At 40.4% G+C, this 23,284-nt stretch overlaps 1 protein-coding gene across 2 annotated transcripts in view; it reads right to left on the bottom strand.

Moving 5' to 3' along the window:
- Positions 1 to 6,721: 6,721 nt before the first annotated feature.
- Positions 6,722 to 23,284, bottom strand: part of SCAI (suppressor of cancer cell invasion) — a 132,768-nt gene continuing 116,205 nt past the window's right edge. Inside the window, exons 15-19 of one of the 2 annotated variants that reach the window (XM_056138658.1) lie at positions 21,992 to 22,073; positions 14,595 to 14,667; positions 10,964 to 11,137; positions 10,673 to 10,773; positions 6,722 to 7,036 (exon numbers count right to left, since the gene is read on the bottom strand). In XM_056138658.1, coding sequence (XP_055994633.1) covers positions 6,890 to 7,036; positions 10,673 to 10,773; positions 10,964 to 11,137; positions 14,595 to 14,667; positions 21,992 to 22,073 — 577 coding nt within the window. In that variant the 3' untranslated portion in view covers positions 6,722 to 6,889. Of the gene's footprint in view, positions 7,037 to 10,672; positions 10,774 to 10,963; positions 11,138 to 13,766; positions 13,909 to 14,594; positions 14,668 to 21,991; positions 22,074 to 23,284 lie in introns of those variants that run through there. The other variant, XM_056138659.1, reaches the window with a different exon arrangement.

The raw sequence follows: 23,284 nt of genomic DNA, 5'->3' as shown, positions 1-23,284 counted from the left end.
TATTTTTTCATTTCAGAAGGCTATCAGAAAAGTAAAAACCCAAACCCTGAAATTACCAATATCTTATAAACATACTACACCTAAAAATGATTGTCTTAGGATATTTATAGACTGGAATTATCCAATAAAATACGGAAATATTCCCAATTTATAGTCTGTTCTGTGACCAAATTCAGGTTTGACTAAATGAATGTGCAGTACAAAATTAATATATTTTAAACAATTTTTAAAAAATTGTTCAAATATGCTTAAAATCACACTGCTTAATTTGACAGCTAATTTGAAAAATAATCTTTAGAAACAAATTAAACAAAAATATTTACAAATTAAAGATGGTGCGTCAGTGATTAACAATGTTATGCAGAAATGTAATTCTCAAAAATCAGTACTACAGCAAGCGAAAAAGTCTAACTTTTGCTTAAGAAAACTTATCTATAGAACTCCAAAAGAAATATTTCTAAGGTATCGAATACAATTTAGTACACTAAATTTAATTCATTATTTTACCCATTTAAGAGCATGGTCCCTAATATCAGCCTGGCACCCCTCTATTTATGGGTAATCGAGCTCTTTCACAGTCAATTATTTTTCCTTGAACACAAAGGGATTTAGTTTAAATAATCTCTGTGTTAAATAAAATCAGCAACACTGGGAGACAATGCAGTATGTTTTGAAATTCTAGTTTCAAGAAGCTGAATTGCCCTTTTTTATTGTTCAGGTAAAGTAGTCACAGTGTCCAGGGAAGTACAGGTTGAATAGGTAGGAAGTATCAATGCACAAGAGCAAAGGAGAACAGAGAGAAAGGGCTTGGTTTTCTAAGCAAGTCCTATCTTTACTGCACTGTAACTTGCTGACAACTGTGAAGAGTTGGAGGTCATAGTCACAAAGCCACTCTCATCTACTGCACTTTTTATTGCTGCTATTTGGCTCAAATGAATGTCTACAGTAATCCTGAGCCATGTCATGAATTTCAAATAAGCATACCCCAATTGCTCAGCTATACTCCAGTTGTAATAAATGATTGTTACTTAAAGAGAACATCAGACACTATGAGACACTATATTTTCATGATTTTTTTTTAACTTTTCAGTTTTTGAGTCACACCTGGTGGTGCTCAGGGTTATTTCTGTTGTGTTATGGATCACTCTTGGTGGGGCTCAGGGGACCCATATGAACCGGGGTTGGCTGCACGCAAGGCAAGTGCTTTACCCACAGTATAATTGCTCCAGCCCCATTTCATTATTAAAAAAATATATACTATGTTACCACATTTTAATATTTAAGAAAAAGGCTAGTATAACTTTATTTTAAATTTAACGCTACAAATGGTTGACTGCAATGAAAAGGTCAATGTAGTATTTTGGGACGTGGTACTATTGGCTCCTGACTCATCTCTTTCAACTTCTCTCTTTAAAATAATAAGTGATCGGATAAATATAATCATCTTAATAACAGTGGGGTAAAATGTTGCTTTGCAGTTATACTTATCATGCAGTTATTCTACCTGATTTTGGTGGTGAACGTATTCAAGGTATCTCAAATGTCTCTTATACTCTTTCATGCACATAATCATTCCAAGTCAGACAGGAGCAACACGCTGTAAAACTCTTTGACCCCAGTGTGATAGTCTGTGACCCCAAGGATCTACAGATGTACAGTGCCCATGTACTCTGATCCTTCCCACACTGTCAGCCTTGGGAGAAGTTTGAAGGCCCAGATTTCATAGCATGCCATGCACCTAAAATTAAGAACCCTACTTCATGTGTGAATATATCAATTTGCAGAACACAAGTGTCTCATAGAGACAAAGAAATACAACTGGAGGCATTTCATTCACTGGATGCATTTTCTCAGATGAGCAAACTCATCCTTGATATGTAATTCCAGTAAGAAAAGTCTAGAATTGGAAATGCCATGAGCTGCTGCAAATATACAGATTAACAACATTTCTTTCCTCATTCGATCCCACCCCACCTGGGTAAAGACTTCCCTTAGCAATGTCCCCTTTTCTGCCTCACAGAGACAGATGCAAAATGAGACATACAGTGAAAAAAGGTGTTCCAAAGTTAAAACTTAATATTAGGTACAAAACTGGCAACTAGGAATATATTTCCTTACTTTAGAAGGATATTTTGTCTATTTTGAAATGCAAAATCAAAGTAATTTTTTTCCAGAGCCCCTTGATTCTCAATATAAACACTTTATGATTCAGTAATAATAGTTAACTATGGGTCAAGAAAATAAAGGACTACTAATATAGCTTAAGAACCTGCTGGTGTCTCAGTTTCACATACTTTTTTCAGGTTTATATATTTACCATTAGTTTAAATGGAAATTGGCAGATGGTTTTAAAGCTAAGAATATGCAGCTTTCTGTTCAGATCTTTATATCCTAATTTCAACTCCAAATTAGCCCATTTTACTCAAACACAAGCCCCTCAAAATAGAGGCTCGTGAATGAGATGCACCTTAACCTAATAACAGCAGCATGAACAATGCCACTAGGATGTCCTCACAGAACTTAAATAAATTCAGCCCACAATGGGTATGGGTATATAATATACACATACTGTATCATTGCATACCAATATATTTACAAATATGTACATATATACAAATGTATACACAGAGATTGCATTTAGCTTCACAAAAATATACACATGCCATTACAAATAAAATAAGAATTTCAAATAAATAAGGTCAACGAAAGAGCCCTCAATGTAAATATCCCTTATACTGTCCAAACACACAGGAACAAATATATTCCAAATAGCATTCATTCGATTCATATTCATATCATATCTTTTTACTCACTTAGGGGTAGGAGGTGGTTCTGAATCAGTGGCAAAAACCAAATTTGCAGACCTTGGCAACTTACTCTATTTCCACTCCAGAATGTTCTCTGTATATCAGACTGACTACAGGTCACTGTGGATTAACTAAGTACAAGATTTTTCAAGTGAGTTACAAAGCTCTTCTAAGAGACAAAAAGTTACTAAGTCACACAGGTCAGAGATGAAATTTGGAGAATGCTCAAGAAAGCTCCATAACTGGTACAAAATCAGATTTGTTGCTTATCCCTTTGCCTCAACAAAGTTCAATAATCTGAATTAACTCAGAATTTAACCTAATCAGTTTCAGAGAATTTATTGCCAAGAAGAAAATAAAGGACAGTAGCCACAGTGAAAAAAGGAAAAATTGAAATCCAGATCTGAAATCAGGAAAATTTAGTCAGGATTAGATTACACTTTGCTTTATAATCTCAAAACTTTTCATCTTGGTAAAAATAGAAAGCATACAATAAATTCTTATGTGCTTTTAAAGTTTTTTGAGAGCACCACATCTTAGGAGGAACACAAAATAGATAAACAATACATGCTGGGAAAAAATAAAGACAAAACATTTGCTTAACTTTTTTTTTATAATTAAAATTTTGTCAGGGCAGATTGCTTCACTGGGTTTCATTATTTGATATACTAAAAAAATACCATAGCCTTTTGTGCCAAAAAATAGATTTTTAATTATTTCCTTCTTGCTCATTATAGAAACTACCTGAGCTACTAGAAAGACAGGGATGAGATTAGAAGATGTAAGCTTTAGTTCGAGCTCTAACATTATGGATACACAGTTTTGTTTTTATTTGGTCTCAGCTTTCTCTTCTGTAAAATAAGAAGATAGTTGCTTTACCAACTTCACACGTAAGTGGGTAAAAGAAAACATTTCCATTGTGCTTAGTTTTGTTTTGGGTACAAAACAAACCGAAATTGTGCAAAGTTGTACTTTTCATTTAATTAACCATAATTCCTATGGGAAGCCAGAGACTATATCAGAATCTCCAGGGGGAGAGTTTGTGCAATTTGATACCAAAGAAGTGCCATTGCTTTGCTCTTTCCCAATATTTAAATTTCTATGAATCTAAAAACAAATAAGTACAGGGCTTAAAGGGATGGTGTGCATTAAAAAACTGGGATTCCTTGCCATTGCAATCATGAGCCCATCAGGTGATTGTCCTTTTACAGTTCTTCCTCGATTAATGCCTTCATGTTTTAAAATAAATTATGCATTAGATAGAAGCTGGTTGATAGGTATAAGTGGACATTTTAGACCCTGTGTATATTTAAAACTAGCACAAAGGTATCTGCCTCAATAAGGTCTATTCTGATCTTCATCTAAAAATCACATTTTGTCCAAAAGCAAAAGCAAGATTTCCTTGCCATAGTCTAAATTTTCTTCATGCTAGTTATAACTTTCTACTATAAATTTACTTATTTTCTTTATTGTCAGTCACCTACTAGAATGCAAACTTCATAAAGACATTGAGTTATAAGTCTATTTGATTAGATCTAGAATAAAATATGTACTATTTTAGAAGTTTGTTTTATTTTTGTTTCAGGGCCACATCTGGCAGTGCCCAGAGCATATTCCTGACTCTTTTATCAGGGGTTGCTCCGTGCAGGGCTCAGGGGACCTCATAGGGTGCCAGGGATCAAATCCAGGTTGGCTACATATAAGGCAAATGCCCCACTTTCTGTACTATTGCTCTGGCCCCAGTACGATCTTAGAATTTTAAGCAACATTTTTGAAGGCATGAAAAAGACAACAGTTTAGAAATTTCATATATCCTTTCACTAAAGACTTCAGTTCACTTTTGATTTTTAACTACAAAGAATTTTTAACTAAAATATTTTGATATTATACTACAACTGGATTAAGTGGCCTTATTATCATCTAAACCCTAGCAGTGATTTCTAAATTCTCATGCACTTGAACAAGAATGCTTCTAGTCTCAAAGTTCTCATTTCTCAGGGAGATTCTCCCTCTGATCTAGTTTCAAAGATTAGATGGGAATCCAGATATTATCTTCAACAAAAACTAGGAATAGGAAAATCACATTCAGAAAAGAGAATTGTTTGTACATTAAAAATCAAGTTTGATAAGTGCATGAATGGAAAAATCTCTATCTTTTGGAACCAAGAGTTCAAATTATAGAACCAAAGAACTGGAAAAAATTGGGCCAACAACTTCCTTTTACAGTTGAGAGAATTAAAAAGCAGAGACCTGAAGACACCTGTCAGCAGGTAAAGCTAGTTACCAGGAGAGCCTGAATCAGAACTCAGATCTCCTAGTTCTCAGATCCCTGTTCTTTATGCCAAACTTGTGAGTCTAAAGCTCAGGATAATAAATATTATTTTAAGCATCAGAGAGCAGGAAAATACATGATTTTTTTTATTAGAAGCATTTCTGGCACAGAACTGAAGTGGACTTGAAACAAGAGGTCAGGCAACTAAGGCTAATCTACTGCTATAAAGGGAAAGCTATCCAAAAAAGGGTAGACTTTAATACTGAAAAATCAACCCACTAGCAGGAGAAATCTCTCTCCGGGGTAAATTTTCCAAAGCTTTCTGAAATAATAAAAAAGGACAGACAAAAAGAATTTAATATTGAAACACCACAAAGTCCCCCAAACCCAGGAAACAAGAGCCTTGAGACTTCAGATGAAAAATCAGCAAATTAGAATGGGCAGATGAATAACTCAGACCCAAATAACTTTCTATGCCAGAAATGAAAACTGAGTTAAAAATACTACAGTAAAATTCACTTAGGGACACAGGAAAGAGGCACCAAAAGTAATTACCTCATTTCCCCTGGGACTGTGAGAGGTAGAAGAGCCTATATAGAAAATTAGGAAGAAGGAATTTTGATTCATAGATTTTTGAACTTGAAAGCTGTGGAGTCTTTTAAGGGAGAAATAAAATCACAGATAACTGCCTGTAAAATATGAAGGAGATGATGGGAAGGGGGGCTGGGGGGGAAACATGAAAATCTTTATATTTTATATATCAAGTCCTATTTAAAATAATTAAAAAAAACCTATGCATGAGTATAAAATAGTAAATACAAGGAGTTAAAAAATCTTATTTTGAAATTGTCAATGCAAAAACGACTTCCATTTTTGGTCAAATAACAAATCTGTTACCCCCAACTGAAATGAATGACCTCTCTGACCTCTGGGTAAAAGGATGCCAAGCCCTGCACCGTGCGCCATGGACTTCCGTCCTGACAGCTTCGACGCCTACTGGCAGGAACTGAAGTCCTAGGAAACACTGATTATACTATGAAACCAACCATCTGATTTTTCAGCTGTGATATTTAAAAGCCGTTCTTTCATATTTCCAGCATTCACAGACTACAGAGAAAGACAATATGCCAATGTTATCTCATGATAACACACGACTCCCACACTCCAAATTAAATTTATCATCTCAAGGCCCCAATGAAAAAAATTAGCTTTCAGGTTCTCAAAATGAGTTCCGTACAGTTTCTGATATGTTGACAGTGTTATAAATGAAGGAAAATGATCTCAAGAACTGTCTTGATTATGCTTCAAGGAATCACACAACGTTCTGTCTACTTTCTTGGAATGAAAAAGAAAAAACTATGGAAAGACTGTTCTTGATCTTAGTAGTCCATGCTGTCTAGGGTCATCTTTGCAAACAATTACATTTTTTTCCAAATCCACACATTTAAGGTCCAAGTACAAGAGCTGGATTTTCCTCTTTATACAAAAATAAATGATTTACTCTTCTCAGGGTGAGAATAGTGATTATTTTGAGTGTAGGATTAATGTTGGAAGTAATCCATACCTCAAAACCAAAAAATAAAAATTCCAAGATTGAGTTATTTTTTAAAAGACCTGAAATACTGTATTTTTAAAACAGTTATCCTAAAAGTGTGAGCATTTATTTTTTCAGTTTGTTTTTAAAATGGTGGTCTTAAATTAAAAAATAAAAACTAAGTAACACCACTATGTGTCTGTCATCACATTAGAAAACGGCACCATTTATAATCTGTGGCAAATGAAAAACTGTTTAAACAAGAGGATGCGAGTTTCAATAGTCATCTATGGCATTCTCAAGGAACACATTTCGCACATCCAGGATGGACGCCAATTCCAAAATATGCTTCTGTAGATGAGGATTCTCCACTGTTTCATCCCTTGGCAGTTGTGGATAGGATTCTGGGTAATTTCGTGTTTCCTGGGAGGCAAAAAAAAAATGAGAAAGGAGGTATTTTATAGGTTAATGAAAGAAAATTATAGACAGCCTTAATAAGGATATTGTTAGCATGAGAGCTAGAGCAGGCTGGAGCGATAGCATAGCGGGTAGGGTGTTTGCCTTGCACACGGCCAACCTGGGTTCGATTCTTTCATCCCTCTTGGAGAGCCCGGCAAGCTACTGAGAGTATCCCGCCTGCACGGCAGAGCGTGGCAAGCTCCCCATGGCATATTGATATGCCAAAAACAGTAACAACAAGTTTCACAATGGAGACGTTACTGGTACCCGCTCGAGCAAATCAATGAACAACAGGAGGACAGTGCTATAGTGCTAGCATGAGAGCATAAAGGAGTAATCAGATGTACTTTTCATCTTCAGACTGGTTTGACCCTTACTAACAATAGAGTTGCAGAACATACAAAATCCTTCACATTTGACTATTTTAAAAATTTTAATTGGAGGACGGTGTGGGACATACCCAATGGTGCTCAGGGGAGTCATACCCTGACTCTGTGCTCAGGAGAAAACTCAGGCAGAACTTAGGGATCATATATGGCTCTGGGAATTTAAGCTGGGATCAACATGAGGAGAAGCCTTAACCCCAACACTACCCCTCCTGGTAGGCCTGGGCATAGCAAGAAGGATTCCCACATCTCCAAGGTACCACTGAGTTTTGGCCCTATGACACAGTGGAAACTTGATCAAGTCACTTACTAGTTATTTCACAAGTATTTACTGGGATCTCTCACTTCTGGATGCTAGTGTTATGCTAAGTGGAAACTATGTAAATCCTACTTTCTGCAGGGAAAAAAAAATAGCACATACAGAATTTCAACAAGTATTTGTAAAATTACTGAACAAACAGATGTTATAACAGAAATTTTAAAATACCCAAGAAGCTCTGCAAAGTCCAAGTATTAGAACCTACTAATTCCAGAAATAACGGCTGGAGCAATAGGGCTGGGTAGGACATTTGCTTTGCATGTGGGTTCAATTCCTGTTATCCTGTGTGGTCCTCCGAGCACTGCCAGGAGTGATTCCTGAGTGAAGAGCCAGCGGTAACCCCTGAGCATTGCTAAGTGTGACCCAAACAGCAATTTAAAAAAAAAAAATCCAGGAGTGAGAGGCGTCAAAGGGGACTGAGAATGCAGGATTAAAAAAAATAATAATAAAGTTTATTTTTATTTATTTTGGTTTTGGCATTTGACCCAGCAGTAATCAGGAATTATTACTCCAAGTGGTGCTCGGGAACCCATGGGATCCTGGGGATCAAACCTGGGTCAGCACTGCTGCAAGTGCCCTCCCTGCTGTACTTTGCTTCAGCACCCACCAAATACTGTTAAAGTTCAGTCTTCAAAAGTTAATTGAGAAAATGAAAAGGCAACTATAGGACTGGAAAAAAAAATAGGGAGTACATTGAAAAGACTATTAACATTATTCACAGGTGAAATGTAAATTGAGATAGCACTGTATAGCACTGTCCTCCCGTTGTTCATTGATTTGCTCGAGCGGGCACCAGTAACGTCTCACAACAAATTGTGAGGCTTATTGTTACTGTTTTTGGCATATCGAATACATCACGGGTAGCTTGCCAGGTTTTGCCGTGTGGGCGCAATACTCTCAGTAGCTTGCCGGGTTCTCCAAGAGGGGCAGAAGAATAGAACGGGGGTTGGCCAAGGTCGGCTATGTGCAAGGCAAGCGCCCTACCTGCTTGTGCTATCGCTCCAGCACAAAGTTTGAAATTTTGTGCCTTTTTTCAATTTGCCTAACTATGACTCTTAAGGTAAATTGAATAAAGGCACAAAATTTCAAACTTTGGTAACACCAAGTATGATACAGGCTACTTGTGGGAATATGAAACATTTTAACTAGGCTGGGGAGAAGTTCAACAGGCTGGAGCACATGCTTGCATGTAGGAGGCAAGGGTTTTATCACAGATACTACCTGGTCCCCTGAGCGCCACAAGCAGTGATCCCTGAGGACTGTTCCAGGAGTTGTTCTGAGTATCCCCCACAAAAACCCACAAAATGCTACACCTACTTTGACAAAAGCTTTGGCAGTATCTTACATGGCCTCTTCAGTATTATCATGAGTGATTCCTGAACATGAAGTCAGGAATAAGCCAGAAAACAAATAAAAATGGAATAAGTCCAAAGCACAGCCTGGTATGACCCCAAACCCAAATACATACACACATACATGCACTGTAGCACTGTCGTCCCACTGTTCGTTGATTTGCTCAAGCGGGCACCAGTAACGTCTCCCAACAAATTGTGAGACTTGTTGTTACTATTTTTGGCATAGCAAATACGTCATGGGTAGCTTGCCAGGCTTTGCTGTGCGGGCATGATACTCTTGGTAGCTTGCCAGGCTCTCCGAGAGGGGCAGAGGAATCAAACCCGGGTTGGTCATGTCAGCCACGTGCAAGACAAATGCCTTACCCGCTGTGCTATCACTCCAGCCCACATACATACATACATATTTATGAAGTATGAGTGCAACAAGTAGAGGCACAGTATTTATGGAAAAAGCAACTCTTACATACTCCGGGTGTGCAACTGGCACGACTTTGCAAATTATTTGGCATTACCCCCCAAAAACGGAATATGCCTAAATCCACTGACTTTACATTCCACTATTAGATTACTATCAAAGACATAAGGTCTCAGAAGAAACTTAACAAAAGATTTCAGCATAGCATTGTTTAATAAAAATCTGAAAAAGTAACCTGAATACCCTTTACCAGCAGAATGGATAACTAGTTTATATATATATGCATGCATTTCATAAAGGCATTTGGGTCCATGACACACTCATTACATGAAAGTGATTCCCTTACTCTGTCCCATACAGACCAAGTGTGGAGCAGATGCAGCCATCTCGGTCTGTATATTTACATTCTAGGATGTCCACACAACAAAATGGCCTAAATATGCCTTTCTCAGAATATATCCTTACCATTAAGTGATGCCTGGTCCAAAGTGGAGCCCTCTATGGTAGTTAAAATAAATTCATGAAAGCTATAAAGTCACTAACATGTTTCAATCTTAGAAATAATACCACAATGAGTGGAAAAAATCAGACCTAAAATACGGACCCATAGATATGCTCTCTGAAAACACAAATGAATGTGGTAAAACTATTGAGGAAAGTGAAAGAAAATTCCAAATTTCTGGGGCTGGAGTAACAGAACAGGGGATAGGGAGCTTGCCTTGCTTGTGGCAGACCTGGGTTCGGTCCCCAACACCCTATATGGGCTCCAAGCACCAACAGTGATCCCTGAGTGATCCCTGAGTGTAGAGCTCGAATAAGCCCTGAGCACTGCTGTGTATGGACAAAAAACAAAAAAATTCCAAATTTTATTTTCATCTGGAATGGAAAGAATATCAGAGAGGATCCACACAGAACCTAGAGGAATAAAATGCGCCTCTTAGAGAGGGGTAGGTATTCGTATGTGCTTTATATAATTCACAATTTTACCATTTACAATACATATTTTACCTAAAACTACTCATATTTTACTTAATACAGGTAAAACATAAAACATGATTCTTAAAACATACACCTTAAATACCTAAGATGTAAAACTTTTTCCTTATTAAGTAAATTTTGGCCTACCCGAAAAATCTTGTGCATCCTCATGGTGGCTGAACAAAAGATAAATCTTGTGAGAAGCAAGCGAAGAAATTCATCCCCAAAAAACTGGAGAAATGCCTGATCTGCAAAGAGAAGAAAGGTGACAGTAAAAGGATGTTTACATGGAAAATACTTTTTCAAAGGGGAAAATTTTGGGGAAACCTTTTAAACTTTCCTGCTGGGGATAAACACCTTAAAAACTTCAAACAATTTAAACAGTTTTAAACCTGAATGACACAGTCTATTAAGTGTTCTGTGAGATTAGCAGGGTACCTATTGAACGGGAATGGGTCAGTAGCTGCGCAATATCACGGTTGATTTTTCGAAGATAGTCTTGGCACTTTTCCCATAGGCCTCTACGCATGCTTGACAATCCAGAGACAAATAGGAAGGCCATTAGCGGATTGTTCAAAAAGAGAGTGAAGAGGCTGCCTCTTTGAGATTGATCTGTAATAACAAATATATTTATGTAGAGAGAGACAACATTTTTACAGAAGAGATATATTTGAAGAACACTTTAATATAATGGTAATATATAAAATCAAAGATATGTTGTTAATCATAATTCAACAAAGAAGATTCTGCGTGGAACATTAAAACCATATCCCAGACACAACAGTTGCTGGTGAACAAACTCTGAATTCACCAAGTTTTAGAGTCAACTTCCAAGAAGATAAAAAGCTATTTCCTTGTTTGTTTAGTTTTTCTGGGGGGTTCCCACAGCAGTCCAGGGGCCATAAGGGATATACCAGTCAGTGCTCGAGATGTCCTGAGTCTGGGAATTGAACCCAGGACTGGGTGTACTTCAGGCATTTAGAGCTATCCCCTTGGCCCTGAATATCCTTTTATTGGGGGGCTGGGGGGGAGGAAACGATACTATACCCAGCATGTATTCCTGGCAGGCTTGGGGTACCATTTTGGGGAGTGGGGGATCAAATCCGGTGTGCTGCATACAAAGCAAACACCCTACCATTGTACTATTGCTCCAGGGCCCCCTGAATATCTTTCATCATCTTTTCCTCTCTCACAAATTTCCTCTGCACTTGACAAGTTGTGGATCATGGACAGTTCAATAGTTCTTGATAGATTTCTTTTCATTTTCCTTTGTTGGTTGTTTCTGTTCTGCCTCTCCTTTAAATATCACTATTTTCTCTGGCTCTACATATTACTTATTTCACCTAGTCTCACGGTACTAGTTATGCTGATTCCCAATTCACCATCTGTAGCTTAGATCGACTTCCTGATGTCCGGAAATCCACTGCTCTGTGGTATGACTGGGGACTCTCACTGGTCCACACTGGGACATGCTGTGAACTGTAAAATATACATGAGATTTCGTAGCTTCACTATAAAAAAGACATATTGCTAACACTAACCTTACACATTTCCACTTGTTTAAATGTGGCAGTCAGAATACTAAAATTACACTTGTGAATACAATTAAATTATTTTATAAGAGAGTTGCTTTAGATTAATAGGCAACCTTACTCTCAACACAAATGTCAGAAACTGAAAAAAAAAATCCCCCACCCCTTTTCAAAAATAAAACTGCTTCTTATCCAACACCGTAGTTGGACCCTTGAAGTGCATCTCTGCTCCTCCCTGAGCGTCCACTGTCAGTTCACGGCTCTGGGTTTGGCATCTCTTGAAGCCAGCTCCCTGGCCGCTGTTCGCACTTTGGCCACCACCACTTCCTTGGTTTCATTAACAATCTTTTCCATGTCATTCTTCATAAGAAAGGCCTTCCATGTATACCCTTCCTTGATTACCTCTGTCATGAAGTCTTGTGATAGTACTTTATTCCATTTAATCTCTTGACAAATCTTACATGCTTCTCATAATTCAGCCACATAATCTCAACATTACTTTAGTTTCTCTCAAAGTTCATAAACTCTTACCACAGTGTTTCTAGACTAGTCCTTTGTGCGAATACTCTTGTTGAATCATTTTCCATCCCCATCTCATTCAATGTCTTTCAAGTCCACCTATATCACTTCACCCCCTTCTTTGCTTAAGTGCTAGTTAGGAGTTCCTGTGTGTGTTTCCTGGGCTTCCTCCTTTCAGAGTCTCAGCTAGTCACTGCCAGCTGTCTATACCTTCTGCTAAACAACGGGCTATGTGAGAAACTCAACCACGTTTGTCAAGTCAGAGCCTTATCTCCAGTGCCTAGCGCATAACATGATATACATATATAGAACGAATGTTTGTTGAGTGAATAAAGTAACTGTTGGTGAAAGAGAGAACTCTAGGCTTTAGATAGCAAAACTTAATGGAACCTAATCTGACATAATAAAAACTAGAGTTATCGGCTAGTTTTGTGTACAGAGAGGACTTAAGAAGCCTGAGTGTATAAGAGGCCTTGAGCCCCAAAATATTAAAGATGTGTATTACATAATAAGGGAATGTTAATAACAATGATAGTGACAGCACATATTGCTTACTAAATACCCAGCATTATTTAGTGAGGTAGATACTATTATTATCTCCATTTAATAGAGAAACTGAAACACAGGATAGCAAAGTAACTTCCCAAGTCACATACTAGTAAATGGCTGAATTAGGGTTTAAATTCTGTCAATTTCGTCATTTTATTTTTTTGTCTTTTAGGGCCAAAACCGGCGGTGCTCAGGGTTTACTCCTGACTCTATGCTCAAAGATCACATTTGGTGGTGCTCAGGAGCCCATATAAGGTGCTGGGGATCGAACCCAGGATGGCTGTGTACAAGGCAAGTGCATTACCCACTGTCCTATTGCTCTGGCCCCCAGTTTCCCTGCAACCTGCATTTTAACCTCTACACAAAAATGTCTTCCAGAGCAACATAATCTTGACACTAACTCATTAGGCCACACAACTTGAATGAAGTTCTTCATAGAGAAATGGATGGCAAAAGTGTTCTTGGGTAATTGGAAGGGGTTACATTTCTCCAGAAATGAAAAGAAATGGGGTATCAGAGTCCTCAAAGCAGGAGAATTTTACCGTTGTTTGAAGGTAAGTTCTATCCCTTTAGTAACTTGACTTTGGGTATAACAGCTTAATAATTCCGTATGTTTTTCTCTGTGAAATAGCAGAACTTACCTTAAAACAACGGTGAAAAGTCTCCAGCTTCTCTCAGGCATTCAAATGCTGACCATCACTTCCTGTGTCAAACTATGTCAGCAGACAGGACTTCTGGCTGGGAAGTAGCAGTAAAAAGCCCTCTCCCACAGAGACATCCGCACTATTCACAGTCAGGGAGATAGTGAGACAGTGACGGTTGGTTTAGTAGTTTACCTAGCTCAAGGACTGGGACTTAGAATACATTGTCTGTGTTGTTCCTCAAGGACAAATTATTAGGGACAAAAGTGAGTTCACAGCCACCAAAGAAAGGCAAAACACTGACCTGTTCTCTGGCAGACCGAGAAGAGATTCTTTTATTTTAAAAATTACAACCAGGTAAAAAGTGAATAAAAGAAATCCTTTCAGTCGTGCCTAGCAGTTTATCCTCATCCATAGGCATAAAAGCTGAGAAGTTATCTAGACCAGAATTCTTAGGATCTTAAAAGATCCCTACAGTATGGAGCCAGAGATACAGGAAGATGACAAACACACCAAAACTAACACCTGGAAACAAATTTTATTCACAAATCTGGAGTTCCCCAAGAAACCAAATTCACCCTTGGGATATCACTCTGGGATAATGTATCATTCCTATTCGAATGAGCTCAAAACCTGAGGGTAGCACCATTAAGGGAGTCTCGTGTTGGTAAGACTTCCAGGTAAATCTCAGATTGGCACCTGCCACATTAAACGCTATAGATCCATAAGCGACCACCACAGGTGGGGGAGATGAAGAGCAGTATTATTAAAAATGTAGACAGTGTTTAATCGCCATTTATGGACTTAACAGGTAATGACAGAACATACCTTGCAAAGCTTTTGGATATGCTGTAGGAGAAAGCAAGCAGACTAGTGGCTGTCCAAATAAGTTTGTGAAATTCTGTAATATATAAGAATCAGAAATTTTTTTCATTAAAGATTTGACCAAAGATGCTTCTGTAGTAATTAAAAAAACAACAAACATATCAGTAGTGCCTGGATTGGGTCTTATGCTCATAAGCAGATGCAGAAACATCAACAGCTGAAGATACTGCCATTCTTATTTCCTTACCACTCATGATAAGCTGATAAGCTTTCTTAAAACAAGTTTATTAAGTGGACAATTGATTTTACAAATCAAAGCACGCACAGGGCTGCAGTGTTCCAGAGAGAGGTCACCTAGCTATCGGCCAAGAGGCCACTCTGCCTGGAAACACATGCCAGTACTTACAAGAGCAAAATTTTAAAGGCCTGTGGATCTGGGCCTCAGTCCCAGGGACCCTAAAATCTGACTAACTAGTATCGACAGTTATGAATCTTTCCTCACACAGAAAGATGTATAAAACCCAAATGTCAATGTGTTTATTGTGACAATTAAACAGAAAAGCTAGAAATACCCTCGCTCTAAAGGCGGATCAGTTTGGTGCGTAAAATCATGAATGGTCTGGTAATGCCACAAGAAAAATGAAACGCGGAGGAGTTCATTTGAAAAATCAAGAGAAAAAATGAACTTTAGAAGAACCCACTATTCTTGAAAGATAAAAATGAAGACTTGAGCAGAGGGAGAGAGAGATAAAGTTCTTAACAAGGCGCCACTTCTTCAGAAACCACTATACTCATTCACAAATCTTTAAACTGAGGGCCCTGAACCAATACAGCCTTACTGCCCCCTTTTAAGGCAAAAGAAAAATCACTCAATGGTCTCACGGAAATTCTACCTTTTCTAGGTGAACACGAAGAAGAGCCCCGGAATTGCTCTCTAAGTTACTATTGGCCCCCTGAAATATTACAGAGTCCCCCCCAGGGAGGAAGTATCACCCACTTGGAAGACAATGACATAAACTAATGTCAATGAAAAAGGTCACATTTTTCCCTCCCCCTTGAAATGAAAAAAAAAATTGTTTTATTTACAATTTTTTGGGTCACACCAGTGGTACTCAGACTGCGAGTCTGCGCTCAGAGATTACTCCTGGCAGTGTGAGGGCTGGTATGGGGTGCCAGTGCTGCGGAGCAAGCACTGTCCACTCTACCATCTTTCTGGCTCCCTGGAAACAGTCTCAAATTCATATAGAAAAAAAATCGTAAATACTCTGAAAACGAAGTGTGAAGAAGGGGAATAAAGTTCATCAGATAATTTATTTCTCTAGTGGGGGTTTTGGGGTCACCCCCAGCATTGCTCAAGGGTTACTTTCGGCTCTGTGCTCCGAGTGACTGCTGGCAGTGCTGGGGGCCATAGTGCCACTGGGGAATAACGGGTTTGGCTACACTGCTAGGCAAGCACCTTAACCACTCCATTATTCCTTTGGTCCCAGATAAACATACTTTAAGGGCTTAGCGATAAAAACTGAAGACCACTGAACTCAACAAAGCATATGGAATCATCCCCCCAAACAGTTCAAATGGGTGGAAAACTGAGAGGCCCTTGAGAAAAAGTCAACTCTACTTCACACCAAATACAGGAAAAATTCCAAATTAAATCAGAGTTAAATGCAAACAATCAGCAAGAAAATATAGTAAGAGTTTCTCTTATAACCTAGAAGATCTTCCTACCCATTATGATTAACTAAGATTTATAAACCCAGTTATTAAAAATATCAAAGAATTGTCTATACTGGGAGCCAAGAGATAGTTCAGTGGGTAAGGCACTTGCTATGCACACAACAAACCCGGGTTCAATTCTATGCATCCCACATGTGGCAGATCCAGGAGTAAACCCTGGTTCTATTCGCTTGTATGTGCATTTAAGAAAAAATTTCAAAGATAAGAGACAATGGGATCACTGACACAGAGACAGTAACTGATGGGATGCATAGTTAGAGAGAGCTTAGAGGTCTCACATACTCCATTTTGAAGCATTTTTGGGGTGACTGTGTGATTCTCAGTTAAAAATTAAATACTGAGCTTATTATTCCAACCTAGAGAGGTAGCTCAAAGGGCTGGAGCACCTTCTTGCATGCAGGTGTCTGCAGGGTCCTGCCACACAGCTACGAGCCACCCCGGAGCACTGAGCTCAAAGCAGCCCTCAAGAACTGCTGGGTGTAGTGCAAAAATGGAAGGAAGAAAGGAAGGAGGGAAAGAGAGGAGGGAAGGAGAGGAGAGAAGGAGAGAAGGGAAGGAAAGAGGGAAGGAGGGAAGAAGGAAAAGAAGGAGGGAAGGAGGGAGGGAAGGAGGGAAGGAAGGAGAGAGAGAAGGAGGGAAGAAGGTAGAGAAGGAAGGTTGGTTTTCTGTGATCAATACAGAAGGGATAAGCCAAATGAATCTTAAGAATCTTCCTCAGAGAAGAATTCAGGTAGCTACACCTGAAACAGAACCCACCTGCAATAAATGGCAGCTTCTGGGTCCTTTCCTCATACCCTGGCTCTGGGACTGTGCTAAAATAGACACTGCTGTTATTTATATCACAAAATTTCTTATTTGGTAGCATCTCTTGCTGGCCAACCTCTCTCTTTTGGTGTTTCAAACTTCTGCGTAGAAGGAGCATCAACAGGCCTTCCTGCTGTCCTCCAGGAGCCTCTTACAAGGCTGGCCCTTGGGTTGGTTCTGGAAGCAGAGCTGGGGAGGGTTTTCCCCAGGAGCAGATGAGAGGGGCTCCTGGTTCCCAGACTATGCAAACAAGAAGGCTTCTGCTGACCACGTGCTCCCCGCCTCTGGCCCCAGAGAGAGTGCGGCATTTTGGAATGTGCCATGCAGAAAATGCCTCTGGGACGAGACCCCAGTCCTGGGCCCTGAGTCCTTACCGAGCTTCCCTAGAGGACGTCCCCCCGTCCCGCGTCTTCTCCATCCTGGTTGGGTGACATGCCTCTGTCCTGAATGCAGGGAAGGGGCTCACGGAAGATTGCCCCTGCCTTGCCCTGGCCTGATACTTTTCAGTAGTGAGTATGGTTCTATGCTGGGAACTCTCGAGTCCCCACTGTGACCCGAATCTGGCAGGGCTGGTGGGGAAGGGTGACCTTGGGGATCTTTGACAAATATTTAATAACGACACCTTTTATCAGAGTATACTTTAAATTTTAGACCTAAAGGGCCAGAGAGAGAGTGCAGGGCTTAAGGCACCTGCCTAGCATACAGCAGCCCCGGGTCCAATCCCCAGTGCTATGCGGTCCTCAGAGCCTGTCAGGAGTGATCCCGAGCACAGAGCCAGGAGCAATTCCTGAGCAATGCTGGGCGTGGTCCAAGAATGGGTACCAAATCTCTATGCTTTACAAAATACCAGTGAGATAGATTCAGTTTTTCTTGAAACACAGTAAGCAGGTAAGACGCTTGCTTTGCATGCAGCAGACCCCAGTTCGAATCCCTGGCACCCCCAGCCCTGCCAGCAGCGATCCCTGAGCACAGAACCAAGAATAAACTTGAAATATCGCCAGGTGTGGGTCAAATTTCCCTTGCACGGAATACAAATAAAAATCCACTTTTTCCTTATTATCAACTGACACAATACACAATATTGTCTGATTTTCAAATATTTGACATGACTCAGATCAACCCTTTTGATTCACATCACTAGATATGTTTACTTGTATTTTTCTTTAGAGCTTTCATTTGCATGTGCTTTTCTAGTTTTGTCTCTACTGTTCTTTAGCGTTTACTGAGTGACTGAGTACTTCCTGGTGACTGTCTAAGGCTTCTGAGATCCTGACCTGCAATTGTAGCAATCCTCTAAGACAAGTATTGCCACCCCATCCTACAGAGAATGCAACAAGAGGCTCAGGAATAAGTGAGAACATGCTTGAAGAACATAGAACTATGACTTAAATTGAGTAGGGGACCATTTCCTCCCATTCCTCTGGAACTGTGTATTCCATTCTAAACATTTAAAAATACTTATGAGTAAACCTAGGAAATTTAGACTCTTATGGGAAATGTAAGACAACTCTGAAAATCTTCCTTTATTTCAACCCCAGTGTCTAGGCCTTCCAGATTTCCAATGCTTAGGATAATTTGAATTTCCAATCGGAAATTATGTAACTGAGACTTGAAAACATACAGTCCTTATAAAACAACACACAGCATGCTTTTTTTTTTTTTTTAAAGATCTCTTTGCAGCCAGATACTTGCTTGTGGCCAGCCCAGAATCAATCCCAGGTTCCCCTAAAAACTACCAGGTTCGCCTTGCAGTGTCCCGGCCCCCCTCCCCTGCACCAGTAAAAAAAGATCTCTTTTCTTTAAGAAGCATTCAGTAACCTATGGACGGGGTTCTATTCTGGGCCAAGGAACAGAGTGCCAAGAGAGCCAGAAACAACAGCCACCTGGCACCCTGGAGCTGCCTTAGAAGCAGGTGCATGAGGCAGGTAGAGACCCAAAATAAAGACATTATGTAACATCTTGGCAGGTGACAAGGGCTACATATGGAAACACAGCGCAGGGGACAGCCAGCAGCACAGACTTTCAGATCACACTGCGCTGGAATCCCGGCCAAGCCACACTCGAGCTGCAGGTGGGACCGAAGACGAGTGACTTAGGTGTTCCATGTCCTGTTTCTCTTCTCTGTAACACGGGGACATTGTGGACTTGCAGGAGGATTAAGCGCCCGAATATCTGTAAAGTGCATGGAGTGGTACCATGGTGATGTGTAAAAATTAACTCCTGAAAATCAAGGAAAAATGAAGCAAGAAAGGGCAGAGAAAAAGAGTGGTGGGAAGGTAGGTCTTTTGAAATAAGGCAACGGAAGAGGGAACCAAACATGCAAAGAACGCTGTGGGCATCTCTCCAGGAGGATTTAGAAACCCACCAGGTGGGGGTGAGGACCAGAAGGTGATGGGCGTGCAGGCCAGAACCATGGCTGGGACCCTGAGAAGAGCCGGGGAGATGCTCGGTGACAGTGATGGGATCTGACACACAGGCATGCTCCTAGGGGAGCACAGACAGCTAGCCTGGAAGTGATTAAGACCATGTGACACAACCTGTCGGACTGGGGGGCGTGATGGGGGAGTGGAGCAGGTGAGAGGCTCTGAACATCAATGGGAGTCAAAGGGTTTCTAGAAAGAGGCCGAGTGAGGGAAGGGAGTTGACTGTGAGACCAAGAACTTGGGGGGCTGCTAGAGCAATGGGCTGAGTTGCAGGCCTTGCCTGCAGGAGGCCTGAATTTGACCCTGGTACCACACGGTCCCCTGAGCACCACTGGGGGTAACCCACCACTCCCTATGGTGCTGGGAGTATCTCCCGGACACAACCAGTGTGACTCGGAACAAAAACAATAAATGATGAGCATCTATACAAACACAACCTTTATGACCTGACCTGGTGAAAGCTATGGGTGGAAGAGGGCGAACGCCTCTGTGTGCGGCACGTTTGGGTGGAGAGATAACGAAGAGGCTAAGGCATCTGCCTTGTATGCAGCTGACCCAACTCAATCCCCAGCACCACGGACGCTCCCCCAAGCATGGCCAGGAGTGAGACCTGAGCACAGATACAGGAGTCAACCCTGAGCAGTGCCAGCTGTGACCTAAACCTTTGCTCCACCCAAAATAAGCAGGGAGGAAAGATGAGAGAGGATGGAAGGAAGAAAGAAGGAAGGAAGGGAAGGAGGGAGGGAGGAAGGGAGGATGGGGGGAGGGACTTGTCAAGTGAAAGAGAGAGCAAATGGAATTTACAAGCTAGAATAACAAAAACACGGAAAACGGGCACAAGAGAGCACAGTGACAGGGTGTTTGCCTTGCATTCAGTTGCCCAAGTTTGATCCCTGGCACATATATGGACCCCCAGTACAGAGCCAGGAGTAAGACCTCAGCAAGGCCGGATGTGCCCTGCTCCCCAATCCAGAAACACAGGAAACAAAGGAGAAGTCAGGAGCAGTGAGGCCCTGCTGTGTAAACCATCCAAATTGCAGGGAGGGCCAAGCTAAGGGGGCTGGCACGCATACCTTGCCTACACAGGGTTCCATCCTTGGCCCTACATGGTCTCCATCTGGGTGTGACCCTGTTCGTCCCCACTAGTGCTGGGGAGAACAGACAGTCCCGGAGGAGGTGATTGGAGTACAGCCAATTATTAAGGGAAAACTGGTGGAGAATTTTCAAGCCATAATGAACAACTGCAACATACCAATTCAATAAATGTACCAAATCCCAACTGGTTACACAGAAAGAAACTAAGCCTACAGATATCACATGTAAGTCATAAAAATCAAGAGATGGTCTTTCCAAGCCAAAAGGAAGCAATGGAACCAGTCAGGCTGACTGGCAGAAGAGTCCTTGCATAACCCTTTATGAAGGTGACAGCTTTAACAGAGTGCAGCAGTCTGCGGCCAGCCAACCGTCAAATATTTTGGGGATGAGGCTGTTTAGATAAATATGTCTGTTCTGACAAATGTGTAAGTCATGTTCACTGGCAAGGGGCCAGCTCTGTCATAAATATTTAAGTACTCAAGGGATTTTCTTCTCCCAAAGAAAAGAAAGCAGAACTAAAGCTAGGTTTGCCCAGAATGACTGAGGGAATTTCTTTAACTCTCTGTAGTATTACGGTATTCAGATAAGACCACTTGAACTTGCCTATTTCCAAAAGCATACTTCTGAACATTTTGCTCAATAATGAAATATTCCAACCCAGGGCTTGTAAGATTTTTTTTTCATTTTCCTGCAAGTTAATAGCGTAAATCCCAATATCCCACTTTAAGGTGTTTCACTACTGGCATTGTTTATGTAATCATTGAAGCACTGCTTCAATTGCCAAAGCCAAGGATTTTCAAGTTAAGATCCCCACTACTCTTTTCAGCATCCAGAGTCATCTGTGTTCATCATCATTATCATCATAAATTAAAAAAAAAAAGTCAAGTGCACCTGAAGCAATCAGTGTTGAGAGGCAATGACATCACTATACCACAGAACCAAAATTTTACTTAAACTACAGTGGCTCAGTGTGCAGGAGGGGAGAAATTGGTAAACCAGAAAATAAAATTTGCCTAGATAAATCTACCTCTAGAAAAAGGAAATTATTCTGAGTTATATAACAAAAATAAACCTCCCACCAGAGATCTTGGAAATCTTGAATTTTTTTTCCTGCAGGAGGATTTATTATTTTCCACTGAGTGTCCAGTCATGCGTTTTCTTCTCGTGTCTATTCATAGCACCAGATCCTGACTAGCATGCACAACCTCAAAAGAAAAGAAAGACTAAATACGAACTGTGTAAAATTAAATGAAATAAAGCAAAAGCAAAAGGCACACATTAAGACTGGTTACCGGGGGTGGGGCCGGAGTGTCTCGCGCGCACGCAAGATCTCCCAGGACTCACCTTATAAGCGACGCTGTTGGATGAGTCCACAATGATAAACAGGGGCTTCCTTGTGAAAGGGTAGAGATCCCCAGGATGGAGGCTGGAAAACCACGACACCACAATGAGAACTTACACAGCGAACGCTTTAGAAATCTTTGTTTGGATCATGGCCACACCTGACAGTGCTCAAAAACTACTCCTGACTTGATGCTCAGGGGACCAAGTGGGGCCAGAAACTGAACCCAAGCCTCCAGCGAGGCACGCAAGTCAGCCCTGAGGGCTCTCTTTCTGCTCTAAGTAATTTTATCCTTCATGAAGTGACGCCCTGCATGTGTGAGGCCCCAAGTTCAATGCTCAGCACTCCAGGGTCCACCAAGCACCCTGGGACTGTATCTACTCAAAAAGAAAGCTAAATCTTATCCTTCAGTCACCTTTACAGCATGGTACTAAGGGAAAACTAAAGAATAATTTAGCAATAGACAAAATGTTTATTATATTTATTGGGAGAGAACTCGGCAGTTTACTTGGAATAATAAATTCATAGACAATTATTATTCGAAAATATTCAAGTTTAAGAGTAATCAATCAAACATAGAATGAAAATCTCACAAGTCAGTACTGAGGAATTTTCTTACTATCTGCAAGTCCCTTCTTTCTTTTATTTTTTTTTGGGGGGGGCGGAGAGGGGGTGGTTACTGGGTCATACTGGGCAGTGTTGGGTATACTCTTAGGTTGTAGTTCAGGGACCCATGTGGTGCCAGAAATACAGTATGCAAAGCATGCGATTCCTGCCCTCTGAGTTATCACCTGGCTCTGAAAATCCCTTTGTAAAAACATATTTGGGGATATACAGTGGGTAAGGCCTTGCATGCGGCCAACCCAGGTTCAATCCCTGACTCCTCATAGTCCTCCAAGCACTGCCAGAAGTGACTCCTGAGTGCAGATCCAGATGTAAGCCTTGAGTATCACTGGGTGTCATGCCAAAAAGAAAAAAAGAAAAACAAAAGACATGTTTGGGGGTCAGGATGTGGTAAAGTTCATACCTGCATGCACAAGGCCCTGATATTTGGGGGGGTGAGAACATGTAAAACAAAAGGAGGTTTGTATTTCAATGAGTTTCAAAATCTATATTTCAATGACCTTAATCTTTCAAATTACATATTAATATTAGAAAAATCGGGGAATAACTCCCAGTTTTGTATTCTTATTTCTGCTAGACATTTGTATCATAATCAGCTAAGGAAAACAATAACTGGTTCAGAAAAAAAAATCTGCATTTGAATCAAAGGCTAAAGTTTGAAACAAACATTT

This window comes from Sorex fumeus, unplaced genomic scaffold (genome assembly GCF_029834395.1).
Source record: "Sorex fumeus unplaced genomic scaffold, SorFum_2.1 ptg000129l, whole genome shotgun sequence".
In the NCBI taxonomy this organism is placed as follows: domain Eukaryota; kingdom Metazoa; phylum Chordata; class Mammalia; order Eulipotyphla; family Soricidae; genus Sorex; species Sorex fumeus.
Note: the sequence above shows the minus strand (reverse complement) of the source record. Positions and strands in the feature narration are given on the sequence as shown.